The 15,640-nt window shown below is 51.2% G+C and overlaps 1 protein-coding gene across 1 annotated transcript in view; it reads right to left on the bottom strand.

The window, feature by feature from the left end:
- USP7 (ubiquitin specific peptidase 7) overlaps nucleotides 1–12,305 on the bottom strand; it is a 62,390-nt gene extending 50,085 nt beyond the window's left edge. Inside the window, exon 1 of the mRNA XM_040635341.1 lies at nucleotides 12,206–12,305. Within this exon, the coding sequence (XP_040491275.1) occupies nucleotides 12,206–12,290 (85 nt within the window). The 5' untranslated portion in view covers nucleotides 12,291–12,305. The remainder of the gene's footprint in view (nucleotides 1–12,205) is intronic.
- Between the last annotated feature and the right edge of the window lie 3,335 nt (nucleotides 12,306–15,640).

Below are 15,640 nucleotides of genomic sequence, written 5' to 3'. Positions count from 1 at the left end.
TTTTAATTAGCTTAAATCTACTCAGCCACGAGTGGCTACTGGCTACAATACTGGACAGTGTTAAGTCTAGAAACCGCTCCATCCCTTGGAGGCTTGGGGTCTTCATCTGTAGAGCAGGAGGCTTGACAGAGACTTTCTGCTCAAAAGCAAAATTCTTTGACTAAGTGAGTGCCTTCTGATAGCATACCCAAAATGGAACACAGATTTTCAAGAAAAAAATAAAGGCCTTTAAAAAAAAAAAAAGGGACTTAATTCATCAAAACAGAAATTAGATTGTAAATAAGAGCCTCTGCTTTCCAAGGAAAAAATGTTGGGATTTGCAGTAGTTCTCCCTCTCCCCATATACCCTCCAAAGTAATGCATAACCAACTCCAGAATCATGCTGAAGACTTAGTAGTGTGGCAGGGACCACACTTTCCACATCACCCCACGGTACTGAGACTGAGTTCCCTATTAAGACAACCACGAGCACCAGCCTATGGCTGGTGAGCACACACACTGCTGTGTCCGACATACAGAAGCTGCGGGACTGGCACCAGGCATCGTGACGCACACCCCCCCCCCAACTAGGACACCTGCGATCCACCTCACTTATCTGCATCTTCTCCAGACACCCCCAAGTCAACTCGCTTGAAGGCCTCAATGTTGTGCAATGTGGTAGCAGCTGCCTGGGCATTACCGCGTGTTACCCTTTGTTCTGGGCATCTTCACTCCTGGCCACATCCCTTGCGGCCAGAACTTGTGTCTCCCATCTACCTCTGTTTTCCCTGCAGAAACTCGAGCACAAACGAAGACCAATAAATATCCCAAATCTACTATCGGTACCATGAGTGAAACCATGCACCTAATGTGATGTCCAAAAAGGTATGCTTTCAGAGGAAATTATAGAAAAGAAAAATCCTGTGCCCACACAACACAAGGTCTTGTGTTGCGCTGTGTGGGCAGAGGGGCCATTCAGGAAAACTAAAACAAAAAGGTCACATTTGCTTGAGCTTTCTTCAGTTACTTAATAGGCAAAGACTAGCTAGCACCCAGCCACGGAAGGGTTTCTTTATTTAGAATTGTTCTGCTATAGTTTTTGACTGCTACAATCACTTTCCAAACCAAACATGCTTCCCAAAGTAGCCATATATATATATATATATAATTTTTTTATTTCCTGTCAGGGAAAGAGGCCCAAAAGAAAAATATTCAAAATATGCCATGAAAACACTGCCACACAGCCAGCTGACAGCTAATGAGCCAGGAGAGTGGCCACCCAGACCACCCCGCCTCTTCCAGCCCCTGCCTCCTTAAGGAATCCAGCACTCTGGTACCCAGGTCCAAAGAATCAGGGACTCTAAAATGCAGTATGTTTGCGCCCTGAGCCCCCGCTAAGCCTTCTCAATTTTTATCTCTCCACATACCCAGAGTCCAAACGGTTTGCTTTTGGGAGGATTCATTTCAGCTCAGGATCTTATTATAACCTGTTACTGAATACCTGATTCGGTTACCTCCAATGTCGAAGGAGGAGGCATCTACCTTTAAAAATTTCTATCATTTTGGGGTGCCTGGGTGGCTCAGTCATTAAGCGTCTGCCTTCGGCTCAGGGTGTGAGCCCGCCGTTCTGGGATCAAGCCCTGCATCAGGCTCCTCCGCTGGGAGCCTGCTTCTTCCTCTCCCACTCCCCCTGCTTGTGTTCCCTCTCTTGCTGGCTGTCTCTATCTCTGTCGAATAAATAAATAAAATCTTTAAAAAAAAAAAACCTCATATCATTTTGCTCTGTATCTTCTTATGCCACCATATTCCTCTTGCTGAACTGTACATGTGGCCCAGGCCTATTTTGGCAGTAAGCTACTTTCTATATTCAAAGCATGTGGTGAACCACACAAAAACGTTCAACTAGGAAGCCCAACTGCAGCATACCACTTTGGGGCGGTGAGGTAAGAGACGTGGGAGAAGGCAGCAGAGGGGTTTCAACTAAGAAGCAGTAACCACAACTTTTATGACCAACAGGGCCTACTGGGTAGGACGACTCACAACTGGTCGAGAAGCCAGACTGCATGGGTTCCAATCCTATCACTGACCCTGAGTAACAACTCAGTGCCCTGCTCTGCCGTGAACCAGGGGTGATGACGCATCTATCTCCAAGTCGTAGTAAGAAGTATGTAAGTTAATACACGGGACAGCCTGGCACACACAGTGAGGAGTCCTCAGTGAGGGTAAGCTGCTACACACTCCTTGAGCCTCCTACACGTCTGAGGCCAGCTACCTATATCCGGCCCACACCTGTGGCTTCCCACCCACTTCCCTGGATCCTGCATGACTTTCTGATTGCTGCTGGAACGGATTACCATAAACAGTGGCTTAAACAACACACATGCATTCTTTTATAGTTCTGGAGATTATAAGTCTGAAAATGGGGCTCACTGGGCTAAAATCAAGGTGTTAGCAGGGTTCCCTTCTGGAGGCTCTGGGGGAGAATCTGTCTTGCCTTTTCCAGCTTCTAGAGACCTCCCTCATTCCTTGGCTCCCCTTTCCATCCTAAAAGCAAGCAATGGCCTTCCCAAAGCACACCACACCACACCACCAGACCTGGACCTCCTCCTTTCACATGTAAGGATCCTTGTGATTACACTGGGCCCACCTGTGTAGCACTGGATAATCTCCCCACTAGGGATCCTTAATCACCTTTGCCATGTAAGGGAATACAGTCACAGCCTCTACGGATTAGGACATGGACATCTTTGAGGGCCATTATTCCACCAACCACAGATTCTAAACCTCTGCCACAGACTCACAGGTCCAGATCCGACCAACCTCTTCGCGCTATTCTGCATCTGCCTCTGACCACCCCAGCACCCCCCTACTCAAACTGAACTGTGTCTCCTCGGCAAAGCCTAAGCTGACCCACCCTTCCGGAGGGAAGCCAGTCCCCTCCCGTCCACTGCACCTTCAGAGCCCTCCCCTGAGGACGCCCCCTGCACATGGGTTCCAGGCACGCGCACTCAGGCAGTCACACCCAGGGGCAGCAAGCACTGTACCTGCCCGTTGAGAGGGGGATCCTCAATGTCTGTCCTGCAACCGGGCTCTGTGAGCACCACAGCAAGCACTGCTCTGCTGCCACTAGGGCGCAAAGGAGTCAGGAGCAAGGCTCAATCCCAAAACCAGACAAGCAAGCAAAGAGGACAGGGCTAAAAATGACATGCCCTGCACGGAGTCCACAAACAGGGGCCCCTCTGTGGACCTAAGCACAATGAAGAACCAGCACAGAAACTTTCCAGGGGCGCCTGGGTGGCTCAGTCGTTTAAGCGTCTACCTTTGGCTCAGCTCATGATCCCACGGTCCCAGAATCAAGCCCTGCATCGGACTCTTTGCTCAGCAGGAAACCTGCTTCTCCCTCTCCCACTCCCCCTGCTTATGTTCCCTCTCTTGCTGTGTCTCTTTCTCTCTCAAATAAATAAAATCTTTAAAAAAAAATAAAAAGGAGGGAGGGAGGGAAGGAGGGAAGGAGGGAGGGAGGGAGGGAGGGAGGGAGAACTTTGCACCAACACCAAAGCATTGGGGGCCAGTTGGGGTGTTGTCAAACTGGTGTGGCATGTCACACAGGACCACGTTACACCTTGTGAGAGTCTAGTGTTCATTTGTTAACTGTAACCCAAAAGTAGATATCACCCGCAACCCATTTCTTTGAATGAAAGATAATTTAGCTATACATTTAATAGGATACAGTTGAAGCTGTCCACAGATAAATTCTGTAAAATCACTTTAAGCCCTCACCCCCATTCTCATCAGCGTACGTCCGCAGTGCTGGATTCACAGGAGTAATAGCAAAAGAGAAATGATCTGGACAAACATCATCCCCTATGAGTAGTAGACATGCCATCCATCGAGCAGGAAGATTATTTGTTACTTTAAAAACTACTCATGTATGCTGCATTCCTTCAAAGTGTGCATGTAGGCTTTCAATATGGGGAATTGCTATTTCACACAAAATTGTGTTTGGTTACCACGGTGGAACGACAAAGTTACAAGTGTAATCGAGTTTCTTTATATTAACGGCCTATATACACACTTTCAATGAAGATACACAGTTTCTGCAATTTTCTTTCTCAGTATGTGTGTTTGTTCTAATAACTGATTTCAACAGTTAACTTTACATTTGTTGAATTTAATAATCAACTGGAGCTTGTATTTTGTGGGTCTATTTTATTTCACTTAAGTAATTTGTTTGCACTGTATTTTTACAAAATACGTTTTAGAAACTGTGACAATGAACTAGAAATTAAGGGGAAAAAACCTGGTTCTTCACAAGTGGAGAAGCCCTGCTGTATAGGGTTTGCCACAAGAACTATTTTATTCATTTTACCTGAGCTTTCCCAGGACACACTGCAGTTTCCACAAAATACCAATGCTACCAGAAACCCCTCCAGCCAAGAATCCAACAAGACACTGTTGGCCAGCGCTGGCCACTAACACTCTCTGCCGTTGACAGATGTGCCCTGTACCTGCACTGTCCCATGTGGTGGCCACCAGCCACAAGTGGCTATTCGACGCCTGAAATGTGGCTAGTCGGTTGAGGAATGGGATTTTTTTTTTAATGTAATCCCTACACCCAGTGTGGGGCTCGAACTCACAACCCTGAGGTCTAGACTCGCACACTCCACCGACTGAGCCAGCTGGGCACCCCAACTTTATTCTAAACCTAAAATTGCTGCCCTGCAACTAGTGGCTACCACAAGGCATTGCACAGGTCCTCACTCCCAACATGGCATCTCCCCCTGCCCCCATATGAAAACAAGTGGATTTCTGGAGAAAGATGGGTTTAAAGTAGGAACATGATCTCAATTTGTTCTCATCAGAACCAGGAGACTGGAGCGCTTCGGAGAAATGAGTAATCCTTGTGGCTAGGGCAGCGCACCATTCCCATCCAGGAGAAGCAGCTCCTTAGCCACCGTAGCTCCCAGTCTTGAGAAGGAGGGTCAGCCCAAAGGCTGGGGCTCACAAAGAGGCCACAGCATCCTGCCCACCTCCACCGCCAGATGCTTCTGAGGACATTCGGCTAGTCAGGCTTTTTCCCCCTATTTGCGCACCCTCTTAATCCTTAACACACTCCTCAAAATATAAGAGAGAATGGCTGAGAATCGTTGGGGGCGATTCTTACAAGTGTCTATGACGGTTACAAAACAACAATATGGAATGAAGAATGTTTTTAACCACTTCACATAGTTTCTTTAAATCATGTCTCCTCCAAGGTAAGAATATAAGAAGTACCAAACGTCAGCAGCAAGCACTAGGAGGAGCTGACTATGTAACCACAGGAACAGCGAAGAAGGGTTACAGGCACTTGTTTTAAGACAGCCACCGCACAGGGTCAATTAAGCGCCTTGAGATAGAAGGTATTCCCAAAAGTGCATTGATGAAATACACCTGCAACCCCAGCCACACAGCCCATAAGCCTTTTTATAAGGGGGGCCCTCCAGTAACACGGGTTTGCTCAGCAGACACATTAGAGCACGTGGTTTCCCCTGAAAAAGCCCCCCATCAATTCCTGAAAGTACTTTGAAACAGGTGGCACAAGGGGGAGCCGAGAGATGTCAGATGACCACCCCAGGCACCCGTGGCTACACCCTTGGGCGTATCACGCTCTACAATATGGGTCACCTTAATAAACTCATACAACCGATTTCCACACCAGAGGCGAGTTTAGCAACTTACGGTGAAAGCTAGATCCTGCCCAGGTGGATATTCTGAGGGCTGGCACAAATGCAAGACACTGCCCCACCAGTATCAGGATGTCAGGAAAACCGATCTACTCACCGGCATGGAATTCAAACCAGGGAAGGACCTGGGTTTTGAATATTCCATGCCAGGCAGGAAAATCACACAGAACAGTTGTGGTCACACAAGGGAACCTCCTTCTCTACAGCTTTTAGATTTTCAATGACTCTCCCCTCCCCCCCAAAAAGAGCAGACCACCACCTTGGGACTCAGACTCAACACGCACGCTTCAAACACTGGGTAAGCCAAAGCTCCCTCAGCCAGGTGAGCTGGACTCTTCCAAAGGACACTTGGGCATCTTAGTCCATATAAGCAAATGTGACCTAAGAACGGAGGGCACACCTCAAGGTTGCCCCAGGAACTGAAGTGGCTACAAGGCAGCACATGCACAGCCCAGCGAGGGCCCAGCCAACCCCAGGCACTGAGCTCTGCACTCACTGTAACCCCCTGGAGGTTTCTATCCCCAGCTCCCATCAACCCAACAAGGAGCTGTGACACCACTTCTCCGGTGTGTCCTCCCAGACGCTACTCTCCCTCCCCAGTCTTCTGCTAGTCTCTCATTTAGCCATGTCATCACCGTGTTCTGGAAGCATTCAGCTCTTGCCCAGGTCAGTATATTTCCTGATATAAGAAACTTTCTCGTTACCCCCATCCCCAACTTCCAAGTTTAATTTACCAACCCTCAGAAGTAGGCCTGCTTCTCTTCAAGAGAATTTCAACACGTCTGACTTCTCATTAGCCAAGGCATGTGTTAACTTACTAGAAAAATGGCATAACTGACTCTTGCCTACGCATGACACTTAAAACCCTGCTTCCTCCAACTTTCTTAAGTCCAAATTAGTTCAGAACAAGTTCACGAAACAGGTGACACTGAACATTTACCTCTGTCACAGTACGTGTTAAGAAATACCTCGTTACGGGGCGCCTGGATGGCGCAGTCGTTAAGTGTCTGCCTTCGGCTCAGGGCGTGATCCCAGCGTTCTGGGATCGAGCCCCACATCAGGCTCCTCCCCTAGGAGCCTGCTTCTTCCTCTCCCACTCCCCCTGCTTGTGTTCCCTCTCTCGCTGGCTGTCTCTGTCAAATAAATAAATAAAATCTTAAAAAAAAAAAAAAAAAAGAAATACCTCGTTACAACGTTTGGTCTCCAGAGTAAGATCCCTTTGCCTTGGAAATCAAACAAATACCCAGGGCTACATACCACTCATCCAAAAAACCAGAAAGAACAACAAAAACACCTTTCAAAATACTCAGAAGAAACCTTCAGTAATTTATGAAAATCCATCAATGCCCTTCTGAAAAACAAGCTTTTCCTTCTAAAAGGATCAAAAATGCCATCCGAAGCAACTTAGGTTCAAAGCAATAAAACTGAATTAGCAGCTATCAAAGCAACATCGGTTTACGGCTGCAGCTCTCTCACACACCACCTTGCCTGCCTGCCAGCCAGCGCCTGTTCTACCGTTTAGACTTAGAACTGCTGTTTCCTGAATGAGGATCTCCCATAAGCACACTGAACAGAAAAGGCTCACCACCTTCCACACAAACCATCACCGAGGAAGAGGGGGGGTACATGCATGGTGACCACATGATCTACACGACTAATGCAAGCCAAGCAGCTGAGACCACCTTTCTGGTTTAGAAGGGGGCACTGGAACAGGTTTTGAACCACCGTCATGGGGTATCTGTTCTGTCTGCATTCCAGAAGGACGAAGCCATCGCTGTCTATACAAGCGTGGGGCCCCAAAGCTGGGGGTGCACCCTGTGAAGCACAAACCTGTGTGTGCTCAAAGCCCAAAGCACAAAGGAGGCCAAGGCCAATCCTGAGGCTCCTGACGGCGTGGCCTGGACTGTGCGACTTCCCACATCCACAGAGGGCAGCACACCTGCGCGCTCTGAAGCAGGGGGGTGACGGGGCATGGCAGGTCTGGGCGCAGTCCATTTCCACAGCTGTGTGAGCTTCAGGAAGGATGGCTCAGAGACCAGGAGGAAGACTACTGCAAAGTCCCAACATGAGGCAACAGGGGCCTCATTTAGGGTGGTGGCTGGAAAACCAAAAGGGCTTGGCAAAGGGTGTGGGGATCCAGGGAGAAGGATGCGAGGCTGACTCCCACAGTCTGGAGACTCGGCGACCTGATTCTCAATTCCAAATTCATCACTAGATGCTCTACAAGTTTTCCAAAAAACAAGAATATTCTTATCAGAGGGCTACTGAGCTGAGCACACTTCAGTACCCATGTCACAATGCCCCGAGTCCCCTGGTCTCCTCCATTACCCGTTTCATGTTTCTTAAAATATGAGACCATTAACCTTAAGTAGCTATTGAGACATCTCAAGCCTAGAATTCCATAATGGTGCTTAAATTGAGGCTCGTTATGTTTTCTTCTTAATCCACATTAGGATATAATTACCGTAGGGCATTTTCTGCACACCACCGAAAATAACAACATGCTTTGTTCCTAAACAGATCCCTTCCTCTGGTGCGAGGCTTACCATCACATGGAACACCATGAATTGAACATCCACGCTCCCAGGGCTGCATGTGGCACTTTACAAGTGCTTTGTGCCTCCACCCTCACAATTACCTTGCAAGATAGGACTGACCTGCTTTTCAACGATGCAGAAAAACCAAAGCACGAAGTGCTTAAGTAATGTGCCATGAGGTCACACAATTAAAAGGCAAAGTCCACACTCAAACTCAGGCCTGGCCCAAAGCCTGTTGTTCAGGCACCAAACCGCCCCGCCACGAGGAGCTGTTTACTCAATGGCCCCTTTCTCCCTTTCCACAAAACTAATTCCAAAAAAGTAAAAATCAAGGAGGAAAGTATTCGCTTCCTTCCCGTATTTGCTGTTATCAATCTTTTATTTGTTCACCGATAATCAAAATCAGCAGCCTGAGAAAATCAGGAGGGCTGATGCCTGTGGGGAGTAACTTCCAATCCTATCAAAACCTGACAGGCTCAGAGTCAGATGTTTCTAGGTTTGGCGTAATTTTTCCTGTATTTCTTCTGGGTTCTCTGAGTTGATTTTCATTTTATAGCTTCGAAGAGTTCTTTTACCAACCAAAGCTAACGTGAGAGAAAAATCAATACTCCCATATTCTGTGATTTTTTTTTGTCTTGTTACGGTGCTATTTGAAGAGGAAACTTGCATTTTAGATAGAATAAAATCCACTCGTTTGGTTTACCTGAATGCATGTGTCCAAGGCAATTCACTTTCCACTCCCAAACCTGCCTCAGCAGTAGAGTAACTTGAAACTCCACCTACCCACACGAGTTTGAAAGAAACAGAACCCCACCAGTGCTGCTGCCGCCCCAGATGGAAAACACAGATGTCAATGATGAATTCTTTGCAAAAACTGCAGAGGACTCATTGATTTGCTCCCAGCTTGGTGTCCTGAGAGCAGTGGTCTGCGTGTTGTACAAAAAAAATCAAAACAAAACTGTCTGTCCCTATTAGTTTCAGAGATTACACTCTGAAACAGAGACTGCTCACATGGGCAGCAGAACCAGGGACAAACATCAGGGTATTTACGTTTGTGCTCGCCAGTCTCCGCAGCAGAAACAAGGCCTTGGGAAAACTTCCTGTTGACTGGACCGGGCATAACATAGACCAGATTATCACCTCTCCAAGTACTCAGGGGGCAGAGGCCTGCACAAGTCACTCCTTCAGCCCCTCGGCCTGCACCGCCTCTGAGTTAGACAATGAATAAACTGCTAAGCAAATTCCTTCCTGGCCAGACCTAATAATGCTATTGCCCCACAGTTCTATTTGCCTCCCGACCTGAAACGTGGGGATCAACTGCTCCAGGCCTTACAGGAAGCATGTGGTCCGACCCCGATGAACTGTCGGCATGTCCCCCCATCTTCTCCCTCTCTACCCCTCACCCTTCATAACTTTCCCAACTGCTCAGAGCAAGCCATTTTTTAAAATAACTATCCCGAGCGTTGTTATTCTCCAGCGGATATGCAAGTGCTGTGCAGAGTTCAGTCGAAAGCAAATGCTATCCCCATAAAGTGGAGCAGGAGGAGAGCAAACTAACATTGACCAATTGATAGGAAAAAACCAACCAACCAAACCAGTCTCCCAAGCTCCTTCGAAACCCGCCCTGCCCAGGAGGGGCGGGTAGGATGCTACTCACTGACAAAGCCTTCCTTTCCTCAAGCTGATCAGAACCCTGACAATTTCCAGCTGCTGATTCGACTGGACTCAGCGCAAAGACACCAAACAGGTTCAAGGCACTATCACAGCCTGGCATATGAAGCCAACCAGAGTTGATAGTCACTAAATCCCATCCCTCTGGGTTTTTTAATAGCAAGGAGATTCTTCTACTCTTCCCAATCCTCAACTACAATATCTAAACCTAGCACCACGTTTTAGCAGCGGGAAGGCTAAGAAAGGCTGACACAGACTGCCTAACACACAGGGAGCTTTTTAAACCACACACCTGTGGGTGCTCATGGGGTGCTGACAATCAGAAGTCCTACAGACAACGCACCTTTTGGATAATGAATCTGGGACAGAGGTCCACTCAAAAGAAACGCGTTTCTTAAGTTTAAGGAATCAGCATTAATAACTGCAACCTTCACTATCCAATTTTGAGATGTTAGTGCATCGGCAGATGAGTAATTTTAGGGGTGACCTTTCCAATGCAAACTTTGATATAAAAATAAAACCCCAGGAAGAAAGAAAGTAGTCTTGGAAGCATGCATGGACTTCTGAAAATTCTTCCACCTCCCTTCTACACTCTCCCATCTTACAGAAAAGTCCTTGGAACCTGTGGGCAGGACTCTTTCCCCAAACGCACAGTTCTGCACCAGAAATAGGCTCTTCAGCGATGTCCACGTTTATTACTTCTCACTCGTGCACAAAAACACTTGAAAAGTGGTAAGACAATGGACACGGGGAATCACTGTGTAGCACTACTGGACTCTTGTCTTGACAGAGTGATACTCAAAAAGGAAACTGAAAAACAACCCTTTTTGTTACGGGGCATAAAAGGAATATACAAAATGGTCTCAGCAACATATTCCTGCGACTAGTAGGTTTAATCACACATGCCAAAAGCTCTGTGCAGCTATTGCCTTGCTGAGGCCAATCGAAATATACAGCCCGGGTCCTTGGCGTGGACTCTGCTCTCCTGTCCCCCATTACTGCCATTGTTAAGTACCACTAGGAAGTGCTTTCTGCAGGCATTTCCACCACTTTGCCTTCTGCAATCTGGCAAGCCATTTTTTCAGTGAACATCCAGTTACTGGCAGTAAGTTATTCACAGGGGAATACCAGTCATGGTAAAGTGTTCCCACCAACCAGGGTGCAGTGCCCCACACGTGTAGCCACCCCACCGGACAAATGGTGCTTTGCCTCAGCTTCCTGAGCAAGGTTCCATTCATTTATACAACCCAAAATCTCTGCTCAAAGCAAAATGAGAACATTCACTGCTCCGCTCACTCAGGTACCCCTTTTTGACTCCTGCCAGTCTTACCCCTCAAGGCAGTAAGAAAGCTATCTTTTAAGACTTCTTTGGCTCTGCCCTTAAAGTAGCTGGGGCCACGAGAAATAAAAGATGCCTTCCAATGGCCACCTCTGCCTGAGCGATGTAAACCAAAGACTCTACATCAAACCTTTACAACCAAGACCTTGTATCTCAAAGTACCTGGGAAAACTGCTGCCACATGGACAGAAATTAAGTTACCTTTGGAATCGGCTTTGATTCGGCTGTAGGTAGCCATGTGCGGCGGGGGCTTTCGCGCAGTTTCAAACACACACCTGGCCGGATGCTGATTGCACCGCACAGAGTCAGGTACCAAACTGCCCCCCAAAAGAAGAGGTAACTTAGAAACGAAGAGCGCCCGGCTCAAAACTCGGGGCCGGTCCAAAGGCTGAGAACATGTGCCTTCCTTGCAGGTGTTTCAAAATGAAGCCCGACGCTAGGAAGTGCCGTTTTAAAGCGATCCGGGGGAACGCCTCGCAGCCTCGGCAGGCTCTCCGGGGGAGCGCACGCGAGCAGGTGCGGGCAAGCCCCGCGTCCACCGAGGGCCAGAGCGCTCCCCGAGCTCGCCGGCCGGAACCAGGCCAGACGAGGCAGGCACCAGGAACGCCCGCGAAGGAGCACGGCCCCCCGGAGCCCGGCTCCCGACCCCGCGGCCGCCAGCAGCCGGAACACGCCTCGTCCCTCGGCGGCCGGGGCGCCCTAATTCACAAGTCCGGGCTGCGGGCGCTTTGTGCCGGGAGGCGCCCCAGACAATGAGCCGGGCAGGGGGCCGCCGGCCGCCCCCCGCGCGCGGGCCCGGCATGACGGTGCAGCCTCGCCCGGCCCGGCCAGGCCCAGGCCCGCGGCCGCCGGGGCCTGCTTAAAGATGGCGAGCCCCTCGCGTGGCTCCCGCGGCTCCCCCCGGCCACAATGGAAGGCGCCCCCCGGCCCCGCCGCGGCCGGCCCGCGGGCCTCACCTTCCATCTCCATGTCCTCGGGCTCGCTCAGCTGCTGCTCGCCCGCTTTCTGCTGCTGCTGCTGCTGCTGCTGCTGGTGGTTCATGTCGGCCGCGGCCTGGGCCTCGCCTGCGGCCGGGGGCCCGGGCTGCGGGCCCGGCGGGCGGGCGGCGGCGGCGAGCCGCGCGGCGGCGGCGGCGGCGGCGGGTTCTCTCCTCCTCCCGCGTCGTCGGCGGCGGCGGCCCCGGGCGGCCCGCGGCGGGCGGCGGCGGCGGCGGCGGCGGCGGCAGGAGACGCGCACGTACTTGCTCGCGATTCCCCAATCTCGGCGCGCCTAGGGGGGCGGCCGGCGGGCCGGGCCGGGCGGCCTCGTCGCTCGCTGCGGCGCGCCGCCGCCGCGCCGCCGTGGCCCGCCTCCCGCCGCCGGGCCGGGCTGGCCGCACGGCCGGGGGCGGAGGGCGGCCGGGCGGGCGCGGATCGTAGCCCCGCCTCGGGCCGGGCGCGGCGGGCGGGAGGCCTGGCCTGCCGCGGCGGGCCTGCGGGGCCTGGGGCCGGCGGGAGCGGCGGCGGCTCAGGCGGGCGACTGGCCGGCCGCGCTCGGGGCGCTGCGGCCTCCGCCTCCTCGGCGTCGTCGTCGGGGCTCCGGCAGCGGACGCGGCGCCCGGCGGCTCGGCTCGGCTCGCTCTCAAAATGGCGGCGGCGTGAAATGTCACATCCGCATGGGGGGCCCGAGAGCGAGCGAGCGAGCGAGCGGAGAGCGGGCGGGCGGCGCAGGGAGCGGGCGGGCGGGCGCCGAGCCGGAGGGCGGAGCGGGAGCGGAGGGCGGAGCAGGGGAGGCGGAGCAGGGAGCGGCCCGCCCGCCGCCAGCAGCCGCCGCCACCGCCGCCTCGGCCCGCCCGCTCGCTCCGGCTCCAGCTCCCGCTCCCGAAGCGCCGCGCCCCCCCACGCCCTCCGCGCCTACTGCGCCGCCCGGCCCCGGCCCCTGAGCCCCGGGGCGCGGCGGTGCGGGTCTCCGGCCTTGAGGGGCGAGCGCCCGGTGCCCGGCCCAGCGCGGGGGCCTGGGCCCTCCCTCACAGAGCCGGGGGCCCTGAGAGCGGCGGCCGTGTGACCTTGGGCGTGTAGCTGACCAGGCTGCTTAGAACAGGGCCCGGGACAGAGGTGGGACGACGCGTACCACCAGTGACTGTCGTGGTCATTAGTAGTAGCATTTAACACACACACCCCACGTTCACCGAGCTGTCATGTGTGCACCCAGAACCTAACGTGGGAGAACTTAGGTTCTCGCTATAGTCCAAACCAGGAAAGTTTAGCTCCTCGGAACCGGCCCAAATAGTTCTTCATTTGGCATTCATCGGTTCCCTTCACATCAGCCCAGACTAGTGAGTAGCGTCTCCGCTTTTCTATGGTAACCGAGGCAGCGTAGGTGAAAAAGAAAATGGGCGAAAAGGATATACATTTCCACACATCTGTCCGTCTAAGTGACCGTCTCAAGGGAGAGTATTATTTTGCCCTAAAATGACCAGGAAATTGTGATTCCTGTCCCACTTTCCATCTCCCGATCTNNTCTTTCCCTGCACTTTTCTCTAGTTTTCTCCAGGGCAGTTACTGTCCCATCTCCCCACCCGGAAAAGAACGTCTTGTGCGCTGTGGTGTCCCAAATGTGTGGGACATAGCAAGATCCCAATAAATATTTGTTCAAGGAATGCATGATTCAAATGTGACTGGGCACCCCCGCCCCCCGAGCATTTCAGATACGCAAAGGTTTCCCACCAAGGAAGGCAGTGACTTCAACAGCAATCAATCCCAGTCCCTGGGTCACCCCCAGATCCCGAAGAGGTGTTGTTATTCACACAAATTCTCACAAATGCTAATGAGCCTTTCTCAGATGCAAAGGAATCCTCCCCTCCGGCTCTGGAGAGGCTTGGGGGAGGGCAGACAGGATCTTTCGGGTGGAGAAAGGGGTGGCGGGGACTGATACACAATGTCTCCCTGGGTTCCACACGCCCTACCTTATCTTCATGGCTGGGTTCAAAACCAGCTAGGGAAACAGATGAGTAAAAAGGATGCCCGGCATGGTGGGTAAACTGAAATGGGGTATGCCCATCCCATGAAATACTATTTGGCAATTAAAAAGAATGAAGCACTGAGATATGCTACCACCAGGCTCTGCCCTCAAAACATGATGCCCAGTGGAAGAAGCCAGACATAAGAGACCACATAGTGAATGATTCCCATTACAGGAGACATCCAGAGCAGACAAATCAATCTATAAAGACAGAAGGCAGATTAAGGACTGAGGGGTTGAGGGTTTGAGCAGTGCCAGCTCCTAGACACAGGACTTCTTTGGGGACTTCTAAAAATATCCTAAAATTTGCTTCTGCTAATGGTTGCACCACTCTGCGAATATGCTAAAAAATACTGAATTATACACTTCAAGTGGGTGAATTGTATGATACATGAATCATATCGCAGTAAAACGGATTTTTTTTTTAAACGGTATATTGTGAAGGACAAGGATGAGTGAGGAAGTGCCGATCACAGTCTAGGGGAGAGACGGAGTTGAACTGGACAGGTGTGGTGGACTCGGAGAAAAGAGTTCAGGTGTAGGTGTGTTGACAGGTCGAACTGGCTGGACTTGCTGATAGGCTGGAGTTGGGTGGGAGGGGAAGAGAGGTGGTTTTAGGCCTCTGAGTTTGTGGTAATTTATTACACAATAATAAGATACGAAAACAAATAATATCTTCTCCCGTCCTAGAAGCATCTTGAGGGGAGAAACATCAGAGCTGTATCCTCAGCACCTAGCACAGTGCCTGGTACATAGTAGCTGCTCGATAAAGACAGAGCGGAATGGTTTCACCTCAGCTGTTTCCTAATTGCTAGGAGCTAGGGGTTTGCTTGGGAGACAAAAGACTGCCTCTTCCCTTTAAAGGCCTTTCATAAGGATTCAATGACTACTTCTTTGCTCTTTCCTGCCTTGCTCTAGGAGTAGCTGGTAGGTGGAGAGTTAGTTCACTTCTAGGCCACCCCAGCTCCTCGAAAAAGCACTACCAGGCCCTTTGAGGCCTACGAAGAAGGCCCAGACTCAGTTACTCCAAGAGGCTCCGGCTAGCTTGTCTGCATCTTGCCCTGGTAGAATCACGTCTGCATTAGCTGAAAAGCCCATTTGCTCACAGAAGGGGTGTGTAGGGAAGAATGCTACAGAAGACGCAAATCAGCTGAGTAATGCTGGCTTCCTGGGAGCTTGAATGCCAGGATGCCTCCAAAGGACCTGGAGCTGCAAAGGGCAAGGCAGCTCCGGGCACCATTTCTAATCATTGCCAATTTTTTAAAAATTTCACAACCCTCACCCTGGTTCAGAAACTGGGGATCTAAGGAAGGGACGGGAAACCGGGGAGACAGGAACGGCTGGAGCAGCTGACTTGTCATTAGGTAGAGTCAGTAGGTGCAGGGAGGGGC

This window comes from Ursus maritimus, unplaced genomic scaffold, assembly GCF_017311325.1.
Source record: "Ursus maritimus isolate PB19 unplaced genomic scaffold, ASM1731132v1 scaffold_2, whole genome shotgun sequence".
Classification (NCBI taxonomy): domain Eukaryota; kingdom Metazoa; phylum Chordata; class Mammalia; order Carnivora; family Ursidae; genus Ursus; species Ursus maritimus.
Note: the sequence above shows the minus strand (reverse complement) of the source record. Positions and strands in the feature narration are given on the sequence as shown.